General features: G+C 34.4%; 1 protein-coding gene across 6 annotated transcripts in view; it reads right to left on the bottom strand.

The window, feature by feature from the left end:
• ADK (adenosine kinase) overlaps positions 1–21701 on the bottom strand; it is a 551072-nt gene that overhangs the window by 466910 nt on the left and 62461 nt on the right. For 5 of the 6 annotated variants that reach the window (XM_061405841.1, XM_061405844.1, XM_061405846.1 and 2 more), the window contains exon 3: positions 9425–9478. The exons of the other annotated variant lie outside the window; for it this stretch is intronic. In XM_061405841.1, the coding sequence (XP_061261825.1) occupies positions 9425–9478 (54 nt within the window). The remainder of the gene's footprint in view (positions 1–9424; positions 9479–21701) is intronic. 6 annotated transcript variants of the gene reach the window in all.

Raw genomic sequence — 21701 nt, 5'->3', positions numbered from 1 at the left:
TAGAGCACCATATATTTCATCAAAACAAAAGGCGGCAATTTAGGATAAATCCTTTGAGGCTTTAAGGTTTCACCACTAATAACATACATTTTTCATTCATCTAGCATATACGCATGAATATATGACCAAGTCTAATACTAAAATTATCTCATAAAGGAAGAACTCATAAAGGAGTTCTTCTCCTTTATGATAGGGCTAATAATTTTCTTTTAAACAATAAAACATTTACACAAACATTTCAAAAGTTTCATAATCCAAGTATAACAACAGATAAGAAGAAACTATGAAATTCTAGAATTCTAAACTGATAACACAGTCAAAAGTTCACCAGAAGGGTGAACTCAGGTCACAGATTAGTTTAGAATCATTTTTTCAGTTCAGTTCAGTTGCTCAGTTGTGTCCAACTCTTTGCAACCCCATGAACCATAGCACCTCAGGCCTTCCTGTCCATCACCAACTGCCGGAGTCCACCCAAACCCATGTCCATTGAGTCGGTGATGCCATCCAACCATCTCATCCTCTGTCATCCCCTTGTCCTCCTCCCTTCACTCTTTCCCAGCATCAGGGTCTTTTCAAATGAGTCAGCTCTTCGCATCAGGTGGCCAAAGTACTGGAGTTTCAGCTTCAGCATCAGTCCTTCCATTGAACACCCAGGACTGATCTCCTTTAGGATGGACTGGTTAGATCTCCTTGCAGTCCAAGGGACTCTCAAGAGTCTTCTCCAACACCACAGTTCAAAAGCATCAATTCTTCGGCACTCAGCTTTCTTTATAGTCCAACTCTCACATCCATACATGACCACTGGAAAAACCATAGCCTTGACTAGACAGACCTTTGTTGACAAAGTAATGTTTCTGCTTTTTAATATGCTGTCTAGGTTAGTCATAACTTTCCTTCCAAGGAGTAAGCTATAACTGGAGAAGGAAATGGCAAACCACTTCAGTATTCTTGCTTTGAGAACCCCATGAACAGTATGAACCATTTGTAGTTGCCTGAAATAATTTCAATCAATGCTAGTTTGGGATTCTTACAAAAGTCACCTGATTAGTTTAAAAAAAAAAAAAAAGGGAACAAAGAATCTGAAATTACATTTAGTAATTCCTAGAGGCACAGCTTCAGAAGCACACATGATAATGTTATTATATGGCACCTTTTAAAGATCAACTTAAAAAGCAATATAGTGAACAGTTACTGTACAAAGATCATGACTATACATTAAAAAATCAATTAAAAAATATTTCCCAAACAACAACACAAAATGTTTCCCATGTAAGAGGCATTGGTAGCTTAGAATAAAATGTCCTACGAAAGTATTATACATGAAATCAAACAACTTGGATCAAAGAAGACTGCTGTGTTCTAGAGAAAACAGTTCCAGTGGTGATTAGATTATGAAAATTCTGGATATTCAAACAAATAACAAGTAAAAAAGGAAAAATAATTTTAATATCATTTCACATTATATGTGATTATAATATGTATATAACGAAACTAAATTACAAGTACAAATTTGACATTTTGTAAACTTCTCTAAAAGTTTTTAGAATTGAGTTGGCCAAAAAGCTTTGTATTATACCCTCTCCTTGGAAGAATAAGTGCCTTGTATTTGGAATTCAGATACACGTAGCATTTATTTGATTAACTGTCCTCAACTCACTCAGTAAGTCTGAGGTAGTTCCTAAAGCCATAATACTGTAAAATTAATTAGCCATTGAGCCTTGATACAGTTGAGTTCATTATAATCAGTGAATCTGCCAATGAGTATCAACCCCATTTATTAAAAAAAAAAACTCATATTCTCAAGGAGCTGCTTGGTGTGATAAAAAAGCAATTAATTGGGAATCAGGAGATTTGGATTCTGGTCCAATGCTGTAATTAAAGGGCAGGGTAACCCAATTCTAGGGCTCATTTCTAGAATCTTGCATTCTATAATGTAAAAGATATAAAACACTAACCGTGAAACCTCATTGCTGGTCCTAGATGTTCTTTATTTCAGTTTTGACTTTTCACTTCCCAGGCTTTCTTTTCTCTCTTTGGTATTTGCAATGAACAAAATCTATCAACTTTATAGGCAAACATTCTTATATTACTCTTACAAAACAATCCTGATATTTTCAAAGAATTACTAAGTCACACCATTAATAATAATGAATTTAGGAACATATCAGACAGATGCTATTGATTGTCTCCAACGGCTCTGAACATGTTTTCAAACGTGCCACTTAAATACTTAAAAATCTTCCCTACTGGTTAATAAACTGGGCATTGTTAACAACTCTAAGAAATTCTGATGTTTTGACACTGAATCAAAGATTAAGGTCTAATAGTGTCTTTCCCCAGTGGCTCAGACAGTAAAGAGTCTGCCTGCAATGCAGGAGACCCAGGTTCCATCCCTAGGTGGGGAAGATTCCCCTGGAGAAGGAAATGGCAACCCATTCCAGTATTCTTGACTGGAAAATCCAGGGATGGAGGATATAGTCCATGGGAGGCTATAGTCCATGGGGTCATGAAGAGTCGGACACAACTGAGCGATTTCACTTTCTTTCCAATACTTCTACTTCATACCTCTTACATAATTCATTCATTTTCTCCCATTTCATCATAACCCTAAACTGATAAAAACTTAAATATATTATACTTATTGCAAGACAAAAATTTTTTAATTCAAGGACTAATTCTAACAAATTAATACAATTTTCAACACAAAAAAACAGTCAATAAGGAGAATTCATTCAGTAACAATAAGTAAAATATGCTCCATATCTAGAAGAGCATGAACTGTTCTAGAGGTAAAGGTAAAAATTCACCCTTTATCTTGGCAACTATATTTAAAAGCCAAGTAAATAAATGTGAATCTCTTCTAAAAAGAGGCTTTCCCCACGCTTTATGGAGTACAGGAAACTGAAAAACAATTCTCAGATATCAAGTTACTTCTGTATGTGCTAAATAGCATGAATTCTTTTGAATTTACTTATATTTGCCTTTGAAATTTATCTCTTACTCAAGCCAATTTTTATCTTTCCTTATCTGAATCTTTATGATCTGATCTCAATATTCTGTTCAATGTAATATAGATTTATATATTCATAAATAAAAACAAGAGTTCTATTTCCTATAACTGTAGATGTCCAACAGTAAGAGAATGCACTATTACAAAGTCTCCAATTACAAAACTTTTAAAATGTGAACTATTAACTGGGGAGTAAGTCTACATTGATCAATGTTTCACTTTAAACACTGCCTAGCATAGCAATTGGTAAGTAGGTGAAAAAAGACTTATTCAATGAAATAGTGATATTTTTCTCATTTATTTTAAGTATCTCCACCTAGAAAACTAAAACTCTAGAAGACTGAGGAAAATCTGTAGAAGACTAATGAAACCAATTCATTATTGGATCACATACAGTGCAAAGTATAAATTCTATAGTTGTGGATTAATCAGATCCCAAATTTAATTTCTTGGCCTTCCCCACTTAAAAATCACCTCTTAGCATCTTCAGTACACAGAAAAACAGCAACTTGAGAAAAGCCATTATGCTTAAAACAAACAAGTGTCACTTTCGTTGCTGACCAATCTTCCCTGTTTTCGTGAATGTCAGTCTTCCCCAAAGAAGGAAATAACAAGTACATGTGACTAAATGTATATGGAGTCTGAATTATGACATCTTGGGTACTAAGAATATTTTAAGTAAAAGCATACTTAATATTTACCACAAAGTAATATCAAAATAATGTTATTATACTCTCCTATTGGCATATAAGGAATTAATGTAGACTTTCAATAGGTCAGTTAATTTAATGTTGCATTTTTACAACTTAAATCAAGATTTTCAGCAGATTATAATTAAAAAGCAAATAATACTGTTTTATAGGAATAAAGCATGGAATTATTAATTTGGATAATTTTATTTGTTTTATAGCTACACCTCTTATGATATTTTTAAAAGCTTGGTCTTAAACATAAAGAGATCTCAGCTATTTTAAGTATAAAATACAAATGAAATTATTTATAAGCAGCTTTCATGAAGGGCTGCTGCTGAGTTTTTTTAAATTAATATTCTGTTCTGACAGTGGCATACCCAACTGAAAGTTTTCTTAGGTGTACAGGTCAAAAACTACAGAGAACCAGCAGTCAAAAGAATTAAGATAATCAACCAATGCCAAATCAATCAAGCATGCACTAACAAATGTAAGATCGTTGTTGCATAAGCACTAGTTATTAAGAAAGAAGACTTCATGTTGCACTAAAAAAAAAATTAAGTTGTGTCATTTCAACCTTTAGACCCTCATTTTTATGTTTCCTAACTTAGATCACCAATTATGATCATAAAGTTGAAAAAGTTCATCCTGAAACAGATAATATATTTAATAACCAATTTAAATTTAGGGAATTTATCACTTTCATTCTTTTTTCTGGTTACAGAATTAACACAACCCGTTAGAGAAGATTTAAAACACACATAAAAGGACAAGGAAAAAACCCAAAAGTCACCCACAACCGTACCACCCGCAGTCCTACTTTTCTACCACAGTTCTCTTCTATGATATCTGTAAGCAAGCTTTTTCAATTACTTAATCATTGTGATATTAAATATTTTCCTAAAAACATGTTAACAACTGCATAATATTCTATACAGTTAACTATTTAACTGCACTGGAAAAAGAGAATTAAGTCATTTAAGATTAATCCAAGAGTATGGCACTTGCATTTTAAAACAGTTGAAAAATTTGTGTTTTCTGTAAAATGTGTATATATTAAGTATTTAAATCCTAGTAAGATTCTAGACTCCTTTCCAACATCTTTTTTAAATTTAAATAAAGAAAGTAAAGCAAAGAGTAACCTAGAAAACATGCAATTTTTTAATGCTAAATAGTGACAAAAGAAAAGGTCTAATCAAAAAATCTGCTTCAATCAATAAAGCAACTGTATTTTCCTGTCATATCATACAATTTTTTGTAGAGTATTTGCATTAAATTAATCTTTCATCACACTACACACCTTGAAGAGTTTCTCTACTAATTATGACAAATTTGAGCTAAATACCTACCTCTCTTTTCCAGTCTCTGGAATGGCCTAATAATACTCATTTTAACCACAGCTGGCAAAGATTAGGAATATACCTAATTTTCCTACACAGCTAATTATGGAGAAATGGTAGAAAAATAGTAACTCCAATATACTTTTAGTGATAAATGTTAACTTACAAAAATAATTATTATGTAATATATTCAAAGAGAAATAATCTACAAGAAGAATGCAAATACAGAAGATTTTCCATTGCGAGAAGAAAAAATCATCTATCCAAATTTAACACATTCAAGGGGAAAATATAATGTGAAACCCTCAATCTTTTGTTTCTAAATTCAGTCATAAAGAGTGGTATTAAAATTCATGTAGCCTAAAGTCACTGAGAACTACAACGCACTGCTGAGAATTAAAGAAGAATTAAACACTGTTAAGATGTCACTTTTCTCTGAAATAGATTCAACACCCCCATGATAATCCCAAAAGGTCTCTGTGAGGAAACTGATAAGCTGATTCTAAAATAAAAGCCAATGTAAAGGATCTAGTATATTCAAAGTAATCTCATAAACAAAGCTGAAGGACTTAAAGCAACTGACTTCAATATTCACTATACTGTGTTACTGGCATAGAGTGACAAGTAAATCAACAGAACAGAATAAATCCATATTTCTAAGGTTATTTGATTTTCAGCAAGGGCATCAAAGCAATTCAGTAGACAAGTAAAGTCTATTCAGCAAATGGTGCTGAAGTAACTAGATATCCATCCAGGTAAAGAAAAATGAACCTCAACATCTACCTCACATCATAGACAAATATTAACACATAACAGATCACAGACCTAAACAAAAGAAGCTCAAATCACAGTTTTTAAAGAAAAATATAAGAGTATCATCATAAATTGAGGGCAGGCAAAAGTTTTTTAGAGGAACATAGAAAGCAATAATCATAAAGGCAAAAACTGATAAATTAGACTTTATAAAAATTTAAAACTTCCTTACCAAAAGAAACTATTAAGGGGAAAAGGTATGCCTGGGACTGCTGACATAGACTGGTACCCAGAATATATACAGAATTTCAACAACTCATCAATAAAAAGACAAAACAATCCAATGTTTTTCATCAGCAAAAGATTTTACAGATTCTTCACCAAAGAAAATACATATGGCCAATTAGCAAATGAAAAAATGCTCAATATCAATTGTCACCATGGAAATGAAAATTAAACCACAATGAAATGCAACTACATATCCACCAAAATACCTAAAATTAGCAAGACCATCAAACACCAAATGTTGATGAGGATGAAGAGCAACTAGAACTCTCACATATCGCTGTCAGGAATGTAAAACAGTCCTGCTTCAGAAGAAAATCTAGTCATTCCTTATAGAACCAAATATAATGTTACCCTATATCCTAGTGACTCAGCAGCAAATTACTCGAGTAATTTTCCATGAGAAATAAAAACATGTTCACCAAAAGACTTGTACAAAAATATTAATAGCAACTTTATTCATAGCAGCCAAAATGAAAGTAAACAGCCTAGATGTCCACCAATAAGAAAGCAGATAAACCATGGAATGTTAATATGCAATAAAAACAAATTAATTCATACAACATGAAAGAAGCTAAAAACATACTGAGTGAAAGAAGCACTATATAAAACAGAACAGACATATGACTCCATTAGTAAGAAATTTCAGAACAGGAAAACCTTAATCTATAGTTGAAAAAGAATCATAATATTCCTTTCGGAGGGTAGGAGCAGAGAGTGACTACAAAGAGGAAGAAGGGAAGAATTTTCGGGGGTGGTGATAATGTTTTTCATAGAGAACTGGGTCACGAACATTCATGTATCTGTCAAAACTCAGCAAATGTACACTGAAGATTTGTGTGTTTCAATATATGAATATTTTTACATGTAAATACAAAAAACTTTAAAAGACTGAACTCTAGGTGATGGTATGCATGTTGAAATACTTATGGGGAAACATACTGATGTCTGAAAGAATGGACAGGTAAAAAAGTAAGTAGAGTAAAATGTCAATGATAAAATCTAGGTGGTGAGTATATGGTTAATTATATACTGTACATTTTTCATAATAAAGTCAAAGAAAAACATCAGTTTATCCTTGAGGGTCAACTATATCATAGATGGCTAGAGAAATTGTAAATGAATGACATTAATATGGGTTACATATTAAATAATATCAAAATATTTACACTATTGCAGTTTTCTGGTATTTTTAATATTGGTCATAGTACTGGAGTAGGTAGCCTTGTCCCTTCTCCAGGGGATCTTCCCAACCAGAAATCGAATCAGGGTCTCCTGCACTGCAGGCGGATTCTTTACTAGTTGAGCTACCAGGAAAGCCCCAAAGAACTTCTAGGTTGACCACCTAATTCCCAAACCAAAAAAGCTCTGCTATAAGACCTATAAATAACAAGCAATCAACCAATGGTACAGTTACAATCATGTACCCTCATTCACAATTTCTAGTTATAAAGAAAAAAATTATATAAAACTCCTTGACAATAAATTTGAGAACCCACTTGGAGATCATAATTAAATGAATTATAACTAAATGAATCATAATTAAATGAATTTTATAACAAATATAAAAACACTGGTAAAAGGCTAATATTAACAATGGGATATACCAACATTAAGAACTCTTAGAGAAATCCTTTCCCTACACATTGAGCCTACCATTTTATGATTAATATGATGGAAGGCTAACATAATAATGAGATATATCAATTGTAAGAACTCTTAAAGAAATCCTTTCCCTGCACACCATGCCTACCGTTTGATGATTAACACTTTTCTACAATCTCTTCAATAAGAGAAAAGGAAGAAAATAATTTGGAAAAGATCTAGGACACAGTTTTTTTAAGCAGTTAAAAGTACTCAGAAAAATCATTACTTAATCTTGGGAAGAAAATAAGAGTCTTGGAAAGTACTTAATCTACAGAAAGTTATTCTCCATACACATGGGTACAAATGAAGATTTCATTTAAACTAAACAGCAAGGGACTTGAATTAGATGTCAAACATCAAGGAAACAACCAAGAAGTCTGTAAAATTCACCAATGTATTTATAAACAGGATAGAACCTTAACTATCACTGAGAGTAAATGTGGTCTGCACAACACTGTAAGTCAACTATACTTCAATTCTAAAAACATATAATAATAATACTAATAATGTTAAGTCCAACCTAAAGGTACAGTAAGCCTCAAACTCTTAGCTCTACATTATTACTTGATATTAAATACTTGCATGATAATTAATGTTATCAGAACTTTCTTATTGCATGATGGAGAAAAAAAGGTAGACTACTAGAAAAGAGAACCATATAATTTTTTTTTTAGCTTCCATCCTGGAACAATCCTATGATATTGAAAAATAAGAGATGAATTTTTAAAACTACCAAGTCTGTAATTTTTAGCTAAAAACCTCACAGTTCCTGTAACACAGTGATTTTTTTTAGATACTACCATAGGGCAGAAAAACAGCAACAGAGATATTCCAAAATCATGTATACAGTTACTTTACCTGAAAGAGAGAATCCTATGAATACCAAAAATTTTTAAAGAAACAAAGTTATATTCACATCTACAATTTTAAAGTGTTTTTTTAACCTTGTGCTAAACAAGCTTAAGCATTTACTTTTTCGTAAGGTGACAAAATCATGTCTCCACCTTAAGCACAGGGTGGAAGTCAACTGAGCAAGAGCCAAAATTAACAATGACAATTTAATACTTTATCTGGGGAAAGAAACAAAACAACTTATTTCCCAATATGCCCTTAGTCCAGATGATGGGATCAGTTCAGTTCAGTTCAGTCGCTCAATCGTATCCAACTCTTTGCAGCTGCATGAATCTCAGCACACCAGGCCTCCCTGTCCATCACCAACTCCCGGAGTTCACCCAAACTCATGTGCATCGAGTCAGTGATGCCATCCAGCCATCTCATCCTCTGTCGTCCCCTTCTCCTCCTGCCCCCAATCCCTCCCAGCATCAGGGTCTTTTCCAATGAGTCAACTATTCTCATGAGGTGGCCAAAGTATTGGAGTTTCAGCCTCAGCATCAGTCCTTCCAATGAACACCCAGGACTGGTCTCCTTTAGGATGGACTGGTTGGATCTCCTTGCAGTCCAAGGGACTTGCAAGATGATGGGATACAATAGTATTAAAACATATTATAATGTGCATGTGGTAACAACTTTGTTAACCTTATGTAGTATAAATTATCCTAATCCTACTAGGATTAAGAACATACTACTAGTTACATCTTTAGATTTTAAAACCTCATGGAATTTTAAAAATCAGATTGTTTACACATCTAATCCACAGACAGAGTCTAAATTATGGATAGCCTAGGGTTTAATGCACTTACAGTTCCTTATGTTTCTCTTCAGCCAAAATCTGGTCGTTAGGTTTAAGAGAATACCTGTAACACAGAAACAAAAATATACTGGTAAAATAAACATATGAGTCTGTTTGCCTCATGGACATCTGACTGTAGTCTCTACATACAGCCAGTTGAACCCAAGCAAATAAACACTACTACACTGATAACAGGTCTCTATCTTAATTGAGAAAACATGTGTGAGTTCTTTGATGCTCTATTAGTCACTTCCACCAACACCACCTCAGTAAGGAAAGGGAGATGTACTTGACCATGCTTTTAAAAAATGAGGTATCTTCAATATTCTTCTGTAGTGACTCATCCATAATGTTACATTTATCCAGCAGTACAAAATTCAAGAAACTACTCCAAGGTTAAGATTTAATAGTTCACAAAACAATACAAAGTTATTCTTTCATTAAATATATAGTAGGGCTAAGAGTCGGACACGACTCAGCGACTTCACTTTCCCTTTTTACTTTCCTGCATTGGAGAAGGAAATGGCAACCCACTCCAGTGTTCTTGCCTGGAGAATCCCAGGGATGGGGGAGCCCTGGTGGGCCGTCGTCTATGGGGTAGCACAGAGTTGGACATGACTGAAGCGACTTAGCAGCAGCAGCAGCAGCAGGGACTTCCCTGGTGATCCAGTGGTTAAGACTCCACGCTTTCAAAGCAGGGGGAGTGTGGGTTCTTACTCTGGTCTGGGAACTAAAATCCCATATGCCATATTGTACGGCCAAGAGAGGGAAAAAAGCAATATACAGTAAACATTTATTATATACCAGACTATGTACTAAGTAATGTAACACAGGAGGAAAAATAAGCTTTGGAATTCTTAACTAAACCATTAACTAGCTTAGTGACCATAGGCAATTGTTTCAACTATAAGTTTCCCTGACTATAAAATAGAGGCTACCATAAATATAAGAACAGGGATATTCCAATATCATATAGTTCATACTACTAAAGGTCACAGAAATAGGCAAACAACAAAGGACAGGTCTGCAATTTCCACTTGTACTCATCCTTTTCCTAAAACTAACTGTCTGACAGCAGAGAGGTCATCTACATCTCCTTTCTTGCCTCCCCTTCCACAAGTGCCTTTATTCACTTTATAAAAAGAATGGCACACATCTTTTCCATCCTGAATGTAACCATACTGCAATGCCTACGTATAAAAATCTCTGAAGTATTAAACAAGGAATGATTCATAATACTTGGTCTTCAAGGCCTTCTTAAAGTACTACAAACTGACTTTATGGCTTCCTGTTTTACACACTATTACAGTAAACAATGAAGACAGAAATTTAAACTGAGGAATTGGGATAGAATGTTCTATTTTCAGATATATTCAGAAGTTGATTACAATTTTCATTTTAAAAGTTCATCATTTCTAGCCCATGTTCATCATCAGAGAATACATTCCTTTTCAAGTAGAGTTCTGTGAAGCAAAGCTAAGAGAATTTCTAAAAAGGAACAAGAAAGACAAAGTCAATTTATTTCTTCCAAGCAACACTCTTTAAACAAGTCTTCTTGCCTTACATTTATCTACCAAGGATTAAGATTCAAAGATGGTTGTTACAGGAACATGAATCAAATCAATTTATTTGAATTGAAAAAATGAAGTCAGACTTCTTACATCATGAAAGTAAATCTCATTGGTGTGACAATGAAAGAACAGTTTTGCCAAAAAGGTTTCAAGATAGACAGAGGCTTTAAACTGAATAAATGGTTTTGGTTAAAACGTGTTTAAGTCATCTGATAAAAACATCTTACCAAAGAAATATCCTTTGACATAGGTATATTGAAGTTAACAAGATTTAGCTTTTCTCAATACCGCCTGAACAATGCCTATGAATAAAATACCAACATATAATTACTACTTAATATAATTACATTAAGAAGCTTTAATAAAGCCTTTTTGGTATACTTCCCAGAATTTCAAGTCTTTAATGACTCTAATGACTCTGGCAAGTCAGGTGATTTCTATTCTTTGCTTCCAACAAAACTGAAAAAGGTCTTAATCAAATTATCAGCTGATAGATAAATAAAAATAATTCTGATGATAAATCATTTGACGTTAGAAAAGTTCAAATAATTGAGTAAAAATTTCTGAAACAAAACTGTCCATTACCATTCAATTAATTATATAAACAGAGTACTCAGAATTTAGATCTCTAAAAGAAAAAAGGGGGGGAAATAAAACTAATGCTGAACATTGTCTTACTGTAGCACTGGGTATTATTTATCCACAAAAGGTTCAATTAATTGAAAAAAATTAAAGATCAGCTTCATCCATCTCATTAAAAGATGCATTTCCAAAAACTTCTCATTTTCTTGTTTAATACTGATTTAACATTTAATACATTTACATTGTTTTATTAATTGTATGCTAATTAAAATAACTAGAAAAAATATTTTAAACTTGACTTCATACATATAGTTGTTCAAAGACATACGACAGGGTGATCAATATGCAAGAAAGCCTTGCATGCATAAAAATACATTGCCTTCATAATGTATACATAATATATTATGTGCAAAACATAATCTATGCATAAAAAACACATCACAAAAGGATGAAACCTGGTGGGAAAAGTATAATAAAAATACAAATTTAAACAGAGAAAGGAATATAAATTTTTTAATGTTAAGAAAGAAGTTGTTTGTATCTTTTTATAAATGTATAATGAATGGTAGGTATCAAACTACTATGGTATTTAAGACTCCAGTAAAAGAATGATTTACCAGTTTTATTTAACATTAAAATATAAAAAGCATAAATACTTAAATGACTGAGGAAGTACTTACTTATCAAAACATTTTCATGGAAGTTAAAAAGTTTGAAACCAGTGGATTTGATGATATCTCTCAGCAAAGTGCTTGATATATACAAAATAGGAACTCAATCAATATAACTTTCCTTTTTTTTTAAACATGTATCGTGTACTTAACAATGCTGTGGCACAGCATTAAACACCTTTAATATTAGCTCCTTTTTTAGGGGGCCATACCACGAGGCCAGTAGGATCTTAGTTTGCTGACCAGGGATTGAAGCTGTGTCCCCTGAAATGGAAGTAGGGAGTCCCAACTATTACAGCACCAGGGAATTCCCTTACGTTCCTTCTCTAGATAGTGAAAGAGAAATAACAAACATGTCTTGCCCTTATGTGTGTGCTAGTCACTCAGTCGTGTCCAACTCTTTGTGACCCCATGGACTATAACCCACCAGGCACCTCCGTCCATGGGATTTTCCAGGCAAGAATACTGGAGTGGGTTGCCATTCCCTTCTCCAGGGGATCTTCCCAACCAAGGCATCAAACCCAGGTCTCCTGCACTGCGGGCAGATTCTTTAGCCTCTGAGCTACCAGGGAAGCCTGTCTTGCCCTTGGGATCTCACAATTCAGTAGACAAATCAGAATAAAAGTAACCACTCATAGTGTCATAAGTATTGATATTACAATACAGTTAAGTACAATATAGAAGAGGGAGTACTGTCTCTTTTGTAAGAGTCAAAAAAAAGGACATCTTTTATCTGTTGCCCAACTTTCTCTTCCTCTCCCATTTCATCTCTTCTGTGCTCCTTTCCCATAAAAAACCTTTCCTCCTTTTAAAGAATTGTGGTGCTGGAGAAGACTCTTGAGAGTTCCTTGGACAGCAAGATCAAATCACTCAATCCTAAAGGAAATCAACCCTGAATATTCATTGGAAGGACTGATGCTGAAGCCGAAGCTCCAAAACTTCGGACACTTGATGCAAAGAACCAACTCACTGGAAAAGACCCTGATGCTGAGAAAGATTGAGGGCAGGAGGAAAAAGCGGAGACAGAGAAGGAAATGGTTAGATGGCATCATTGACACAATGGATATGAATCTGAGCAAACTCCAAGAGATAGTGAAAGACAGAGGCCTAGCGCACTGCTAGCGCACTGCAATCCATGGAGTCAGACACAACTTAGCGACTGAACAACAACTTTTAAAGTCTCAGGGTAAGAATTTAAAGAGAATAGTGAAGGTAGCCCATAAAAAAGATCCATATTATAGGCAAGAAGAAGCCAAGGACAGCTTAACTGTGATCAAATCACCCAAAAGACATTCTACTTTGCAGATTCAAGTACATCTTCAGGTCCTCAACAATAAATTTACAAGATCCATTATTTTTCTTTTTTTATCTTTTAAATTATGAAAGTATGATAACACATCTACAGGAGACTTGGAAAGTACAGAACAAAGTTACATGTAGTTCCACTATATATTACAATTATTTTCTTAAGTAGATAAATCTTAATTTAGTTGAAATTTCAGTATCAAACTCTCAAAAACTAACAGAATGAATACATAGAAAAGTAGAAGGATAAGTAAATCTGAAAAGTACTATGAACCAAGCCAAAATAATTAAGATTTATATAATTTTCACACAACAGTATGATAAAAATTCTAGTTTCCACAGACTATAAATCAGGAGACACTGGAACATACCCAGGGACATAAAATAAGGTACAAAAATTTCATGGTCTAATATAGTCTATTCGGTTATTATGAGGAATTATGTTAGAAATCAAAGATATCTGAAAAGAACCCACATATTTTGAAGTACAATGTAGCATTCACCAAGAGAGACCTTTGATTATCTACTGAAAGCCTCAATAAAGTTAAAAGACTGAAAAAACACAGAGGGTTACTACAGAGAAGAAAGCATTTAAATGAGAAATTAATGTCAAAATGCAAGATCCATTTTAAACTATTCTACTGGCAGATTAGCTCTCTAATCCCAAACTTTAAAATGTTCAGTCTCTCCTTAGTATTTCTTTCTCGGATACGATTTTCCCCTGCCCCAAGCCAGGTAACTTTCCATCAGATCTCAATAACCTTTATTTTTCTTTGTCTTTGCTGGTTTAGTCAGTTTTATCTTCCTTATTTCTTCCTTGACTCTTGCACCCTCCTTCTTAAGAACCTGACCTACCACCAAGAGCAAGCCAAACTGCAGGGTTTGAGGACACAGTTATATACTTAAAACACTGCCTCAAATTCATTTTGGAAGGCAAGATATAAATTACAATTATAAATGTAAAAGTAAATATGCCATCAGGTCCACAATCCTTACTAATAAAATGGAGCTACTTCTCAATGAAACATTTAATGTTAATATTTGCTTTTAAAATGTCTGTTTAAATGTGGGACTAAATTAAATGCAGTTCTCTTTTTCATTTAGTGGATCTTGTTCTGCCAACCTAACTTCTGTTGGCAGAACAAAAGATATACAGATTTTTTAATCTCTTATTACATTTAACTTATTCTCTGAATATTCAATGTTTTAAATTAATAAACTTGAAAGGGAAAATTCAGCTTAGTAAGAAGAAGAAAGGAGAGCTATACTTCAACTTTCTACTCTGTCTTCTCCAGAATAATACAACACATAAACTATTTTTCACTTGAGTTTTGTTTCCTAAAGACATGATTAAACAGATGTTCTGCTTTTATATCATTTGTTAGATTCAAACATGAACATAGTTCCTAAAAAAGCCAGAGACAGCATAAGGGTACTGTGGTATTTCTCAACCTTTTTTCTACCTGAATTTACCAGAGGGAAAAGACATACACTCCAGTCATCAGGAGATGAAGAAGCAGGAGAGAACACAGGCAAGGGCCCTCTCTATCTTGCCTGTGGTCTCCACAAAGTCTGAGTCTTCTGTACGAGACTGAAACAAATATTATTCATTCAAATATGTTATTTCCCTGAAGATTAGCATAACTTAGAACTTAAGGCTCAGAAAGGTCTTTGAAGAGATTGTTAAGCCCCAAAACACCTCGGTCATAAATGAAATGCCCTACCAATGTCAGATAGTTAATGCCAAGCCAAGACTTGCTATACAGAAGGATGTTAATAAATAGTCCATAAATATTTGCAACTAAGATTGCCTTCTTGAGAATCAAACAAGTAAAATTCTAGAAATCTACAAATATTACCATATAAACCAAAGAACCTTAATGGTATCCTGCAAAGTTCTATAAAGTTGACAGAATCAATCAGATAGTGTGGAAAGAGCAAGATTTTAAACTTAACATGCTTAAATGGTTCTTGCAACTGAAAACTAAAGGTTGATTAAAACATATTAAGGGAATTCCCTGGCAGTCTAGTGGTTAGGACTTCATGTTCTCACTGCCTGGGGTCTGGGTTCAATCTTTGGTTGGGGGACTAAGATCCCTCCAAGGTGTGCACTTTGGCCAAAAAAAAAAAAAAAGAAATGTTAGAAAGCACAGAGAACTATATTCAATATCCTATGAGAAACCATAATGGAAAGATTATTTTTAAAAAACGACCCAGCAATCCCCCTGCTGGGCATACACACCGAGGAAACCAGAATTGAAAGAGACACGTGTACCCCAGTGTTCATCGCAGCACTGTTTATAATAGCCAGGACATGGAAGCAACCTAGATGTCCATCAGCAGATGAATGGATAAGAAAGCTGTGGTACATATACACAATGGAGTATTACTCAGCCATTAAAAAGAATACATTTGAATCAGTTCTAATGAGGTGGATGAAACTGGAGCCTATTATACAGAGTGAAGTAAGCCAGAAAGAAAAACACCAATACAATATGCTAATGCATATATATGGAATTTAGAAAGATGGTAACGACAACCCTATATGCGAGACAGCAAAAGAGACACAGATGTATAGAACAGTCTTTGGGATTCTGGGGGGGCGGGGGGAGGGGATGATTTGGGAGAATGGCATTAAAACATGTGTAGTATCATATAAGAAACGAATCGCCAGTCTAGATTCGATGCAGGATACAGGAAGCTTGGGGCTGGTGCACTGGATGACCCAGCGGGATGGTATGGGGAGGGAGGTGGGAGGGGGGTTCAGGATGGGGAACACATGTACACCCGTGGCGGATGCATGTTGATATATGGCAAAACCAATACAATATTGTAAAGTAAAAAAAAAAAAAAGAATATTAAAAAAAAAAGAAAACTTGAAAATAGGCAAGTACTTAGGTCACAGATATTGTTCTGAGCCCTGAGGATACAGTGATGTACAAAACCAGACGTAGTTATTACGTATAGAGATTATAACTATTCTCATGACATTACAGTCTCTTGAGGAGGTAATTATAAATATACAAATCATTCCAATAAATGAAAAAGTTAAAAAAAAAATAAAAAAATAAATTTTGTTCTAAAAAAATAAATAAAAATTAAAAACCAATGTATATATATGTACTATTGAATCACTTTGTTGTACCGCAGTAATTAACATAACATAATTAAATTAACATAACATAAATTAACTATATTTCAACTTAAAAAAATACAAAAAAGACCCATACTAGAAAGGAAGAAAAAGGGGATCAAAAGTGTTAATCTACTAACCAGTAAGGCTGAAATTTAAGAGGCTTGTAGAGAAGGAAATTAAGAGTAAACCACGGAGTTAGAATGCAAAAAATAGCAAAGTTATAATGTTTGTGAAAATAATACTTTAAATTCTCATTAGAAAACTAGATGAGGATTAAAATTCAGCTAGATGAATTCTACCAAAAATTTACAGAAAGGCTAACACCTATCCTACTCAAACTCTTCCAGAAAATTGCAGAGGAAGGTGAACTTCCAAACTCATTCTATGAGGCCACCATCACCAAAACCAAACAAAGATGCTACAAAAAAAAGAAAACTACAGGCCAGTATCACTGATGAACATAGATGCAAAAAATCCTTAACAAAATTCTAGCAAACAGAATCCAACAACATATTAATAAGATCATACATCATGACCAAGGCAGCTTTATCCCAGGGATGCAAGGATTCTTCAACATTTGCAAATCAATCAATGTGATACACCACATTAACAAATTGAAAGATAAAAACCATATGATTATCACAATAGATGCAAAGAAAGCCTTTGACAAAATTCAACATCCATTTATGATAAAAACCCTCCAGAAAGCAGGCATAGAAGGCATATGCCTCAACATAATAAAAGCCATATATGATAAACCCACAGCAAACATTATCCTCAATGGTGAAAAATTGAAAGCATTTCCCCTAAAGTCAGGAACAAGACAAGGGTACCCACTCTCACCACTACTATTCAACATAGTTCTGGAAGTTTTAGCCACAGCAATCAGAGAAGAAAAAGGAATCCAGATTGGAAAAGAAGTAAAACTCTTCACTGTCTGCAGATGACATGATCCTCTACATAGAAAACCCTAAAGACTCCATCAGAAAATCACTAGAGCTAATCAATGAACATAGTAAAGTTTCAGGATATAAAATTAACACACAGAAATCCTTTGTATTCCTTTACACTAACAATGAGAGAACAGAAAGAGAAATTAAGGAAATAATTCCATTCACCATTGCAATGAAAAGAATAAAATACTTAGGAATAAATCTACCTAAAGAAACAAAAGACCTATATATAGAAAACTATAAAACACTGATGAAAGAAATCAAAGATGACACAAATAGATGGACAAATATACCATGTTCATGGATCAGAAGAATCAATATAGTGAAAATGAATATACTACGCAAAGCAATCTATAGATTCAATGCAATCCCTATCTAAAACTAGAACAAATAATTTCACAATTTGTATGGACATACAAAAAAACCTCAAATAGCCAAAGCAATCTTGAGAAAGAAGAATGGAATTGGAAGAATCAACCTGCCTGACTTCAGACTATACTACAAAGCTAGTCATCAAGACAATATGGTACTGGCACAAAGACAGAAAAATAGATCAATGGAACAAAATAGAAAGCCCAGAGATAAATCCACACACCAATGGACACCTTATCTTTGACAAAGGAGGCAAGAATATACAGTGGAGAAAAGACAATCTCTTTAACAAGTGGTGCTGGGAAAACTGGTCAACCACTTGTAAAAGGATGAAACTAGAACACTTTCTAACACCATACACAAAAATAAACTCAAAATAGATTAAAGATCTAAACATAAGACCAGAAACTATAAAACTGCTAGAGGAAAACATAGGCAAAACACTCTCCGACATACATCACAGCAGGATCCTCTATGACCCACCTCCCAGAGTAATGGAAATAAAAGCAAAAATAAACATATGGGACCTAATTAAACTTAAAAGCTTTTGCACAACAAAGGAAACTATAAGCAAGGTGAAAAGGCAGCCTTCAGAATGGGAGAAAATAATAGCAAACAAAGCAACTGACAAAGAATTAATTTCAAAAATATACAAACAGCTCCTTCAGGTCAATTCCAGAAAAATAAATGACCCAATCAAAAAATGGGCCAAACAACTAAACAGACATTTCTCCAAAGAAGACATACAGATGGCTAACAAACACATGAAAAGATGCTCAACATCACTCATTACCAGAGAAATGCAAATCAAAACCACAATGAGGTACCATCTCATAGCAGTCAGAATGGCTGCTATCAAAAAGTCTACAAACAATAATTGCTGGAGAGGGTGCAGAGAAAATCGACCCCTCTTACATTGTTGGTGGGAATGCAAACTAGTACAGCCACTATGGAGAACAGTGTGGAGATTCCTTAAAAAACTGGAAATAGAGATGCCATATGGCCCAGTAATCCCACTGCTGGGCATACACACCGAGCAAACCGGAATTGAAAGAGACATGTGTACCCCAATGTTCATCGCAGCACTGTTTATAATAGCCAGGACATGGAAGCAAACTAGATGTCCATCAGCAGACAAATGGATAAGAAAGCTGTGGTACATATACACAATGAAATATTACGCAGCTATTAAAAAGAATGCATACGAATCAGTTCTAATGAGGTGGATGAAACTGGAGCCTATTATACAGAATGAAGTAAGTTAGAAAGAAAAACATCAAAACAGTATATTAACTCATATATACGGAATTTAGAAAGATGATAACAATTACCCTATATGCAAGATTGCAAAAGAGACAGAGATGTAAAGAACAGACTTTTGGACTCTGTGGGAGAAGGCGAGGGTGGGATGATTTGAGAGAATAGCACTGAAACATGTATATTATCATATGTGAAATGGATCACCAGTCCAGGTTCAATGCATGAGACAGGGTGCTTTACGGCTGGGGCACTGGGATGACGCTGAGGGATGGGATGGGGAGGGATGTGGGAGGGGGGGTTCAGGATGGGGAACACATGTACACCCATGGCTGATTCATGTCAATGTATGGCAAAAACCACTACAATACTGTAAAGTAATTAGCCTCCAATTAAAATAAATTTATTTTTTTAATAAATAAATAAAATTCAGCTAGAGAAAACAGGAGGAAAAATAATAAAGCTACATTTAAGCCTCAACACAGAAATATACTCTTTGTATTTTAAAAACATCACTGATAATTATTCATAATGACTAGCTAGATATTTTCATTAAAGGAAATTTTTAACATTTGGTACTTGTAAGATATCACCACGTGGCTCCTGAACCACTTCAACAAAGCTAGCCAACTTTGTATCACACTTTCAATATACTTCTAAGTACATTTTAATCTGGCTTCTGTCCCTCTGTATCATTCCATTGTGATTTACTTAGCTGAGGTCACCATTGATATTGTACTGCTAAATCCAGTGGACTCCCTGTAGGTTTTATATTACCAATCTGTTACATCTGATACTATTCACTACTCTGTCATACAAGCTCACTATTCTTTGTGAGACCTGGTCTTAGTTCTCCCAATAAAAGTTCGCCATCTCCTTCTGTAACTCATCTACCCATTCCATTAAATGCTTTATCCTCCACCCCACTTCTCTTTTTATTTCATGTCTTTCGTGTAGAAAGGCTTATCTATTAGTTGCTTTAAACACTACCTATGGGAGAAGGAAATGACAATCCACTCCAGTATTCTTGCCTGGGAAATATCATGGACAGAGGAGCCTGGTGGGCTACAGTCCACAGGGTCACCAAGAGTGGGAGACGACTAAAGTGACATAGATGCAGGCTCTAGCTGTGCCTCTCTCACGGGACTTAGGCCTTCTGACCAGTATTAAAATAATTTTTGGAGGTATCAAAAAAAATTAACACTGCCTATATAATGATGGTGGTATTGGTGGTGATAATGAGGATGATAATGGTAATAACAGGTAACATTTACTGAATGGCATTAGGTCAAAGTACAATTAAATATAATCTTTATTTATTATATGTCTCTCCCACCGTGAATCCTCTACCAACCAGACACATAAATCACAGATGCTCCTAAATATGCCCATCTAGATAACACATATTTATCTCATCCATGAACAAACCTGAACCCAATCTCTTCATCACCTCTAACATGTCCTTCCTCCCATACTCCCTAATTCAGTTATAAATAACAACATCTAGTTATTCACCAAAACTAAACATTGGAACATCACTCCTGACTCCTTTGCTCTTTTCATTAAATCAATCAAATCTTACCTTTATAACACTGTATTATTGAACTTTCTCCTGACCATTTTCTAACTATAATGATTGGCAGGCAGATTCTTTACCACTGTGCCATCTTACCTTACCTTATACTTAACCAAATTCTGTAACGCTACAGTAATGAGTTGATTTCTTTCTACATTTGTTTCCTTGATTACACTACTAGCTACTTAAAGGAAAGAAATTTATTTGGCAAAAGCTGACCACAAAGTAGATGCTCCAAAAAATATGTACTGAGTTCAAATCAACTGCTAAAAATGAACCTATGCTTAGGTAAGTCTTAAGAGTACCATTTTCCTCAATATTCAAAATCAGGTCTAAATACCAGAGAAGCCACAAGGAATACCATCTTATAATATCTGGGTCAAAATGAGGTCTTCATAAATGAGTCTGTGTTCATTTAGCATCAGTATTTTAGGTCTTATTTGAAGACGCTCCAGAGCAACTCACAATCAGTTACTTAATATGAAATAATATAAAGATTCAGAATCAAATATCAGTTTATTTCAAATTCTAAGAATATAGAATTCATTTTTTTTAAATCAAAATGGCCAAGATCATCTTTCTTTTAATGAAAAGCAAAGGTAACTAGGCTAAAGGAAACATTCAAAATTCAGCAGCATTTCCAAATACCAGCAATAATCTAAAAAAGTGAATGGATTTCCCTGGTGGTCAAGTGGTTAAGAATCTGCCTGCCAATGCAGGGGACATAGGTTCGATACCTGGTCAGGAATATTCCACATGCCACAGAGTAATGAAGCCTCCGAGCTGCAACTACTGAGGTCACGCACCAGATGAAGCCCATGAGCTCGCATGCTCTGCGACAAGAGAGGCCCCCGCAGTGAGAGC

The sequence above is a fragment of the Bos javanicus genome, chromosome 28, assembly GCF_032452875.1.
Source record: "Bos javanicus breed banteng chromosome 28, ARS-OSU_banteng_1.0, whole genome shotgun sequence".
NCBI classification, from domain to species: Eukaryota; Metazoa; Chordata; class Mammalia; order Artiodactyla; family Bovidae; genus Bos; species Bos javanicus.
Note: the sequence above shows the minus strand (reverse complement) of the source record. Positions and strands in the feature narration are given on the sequence as shown.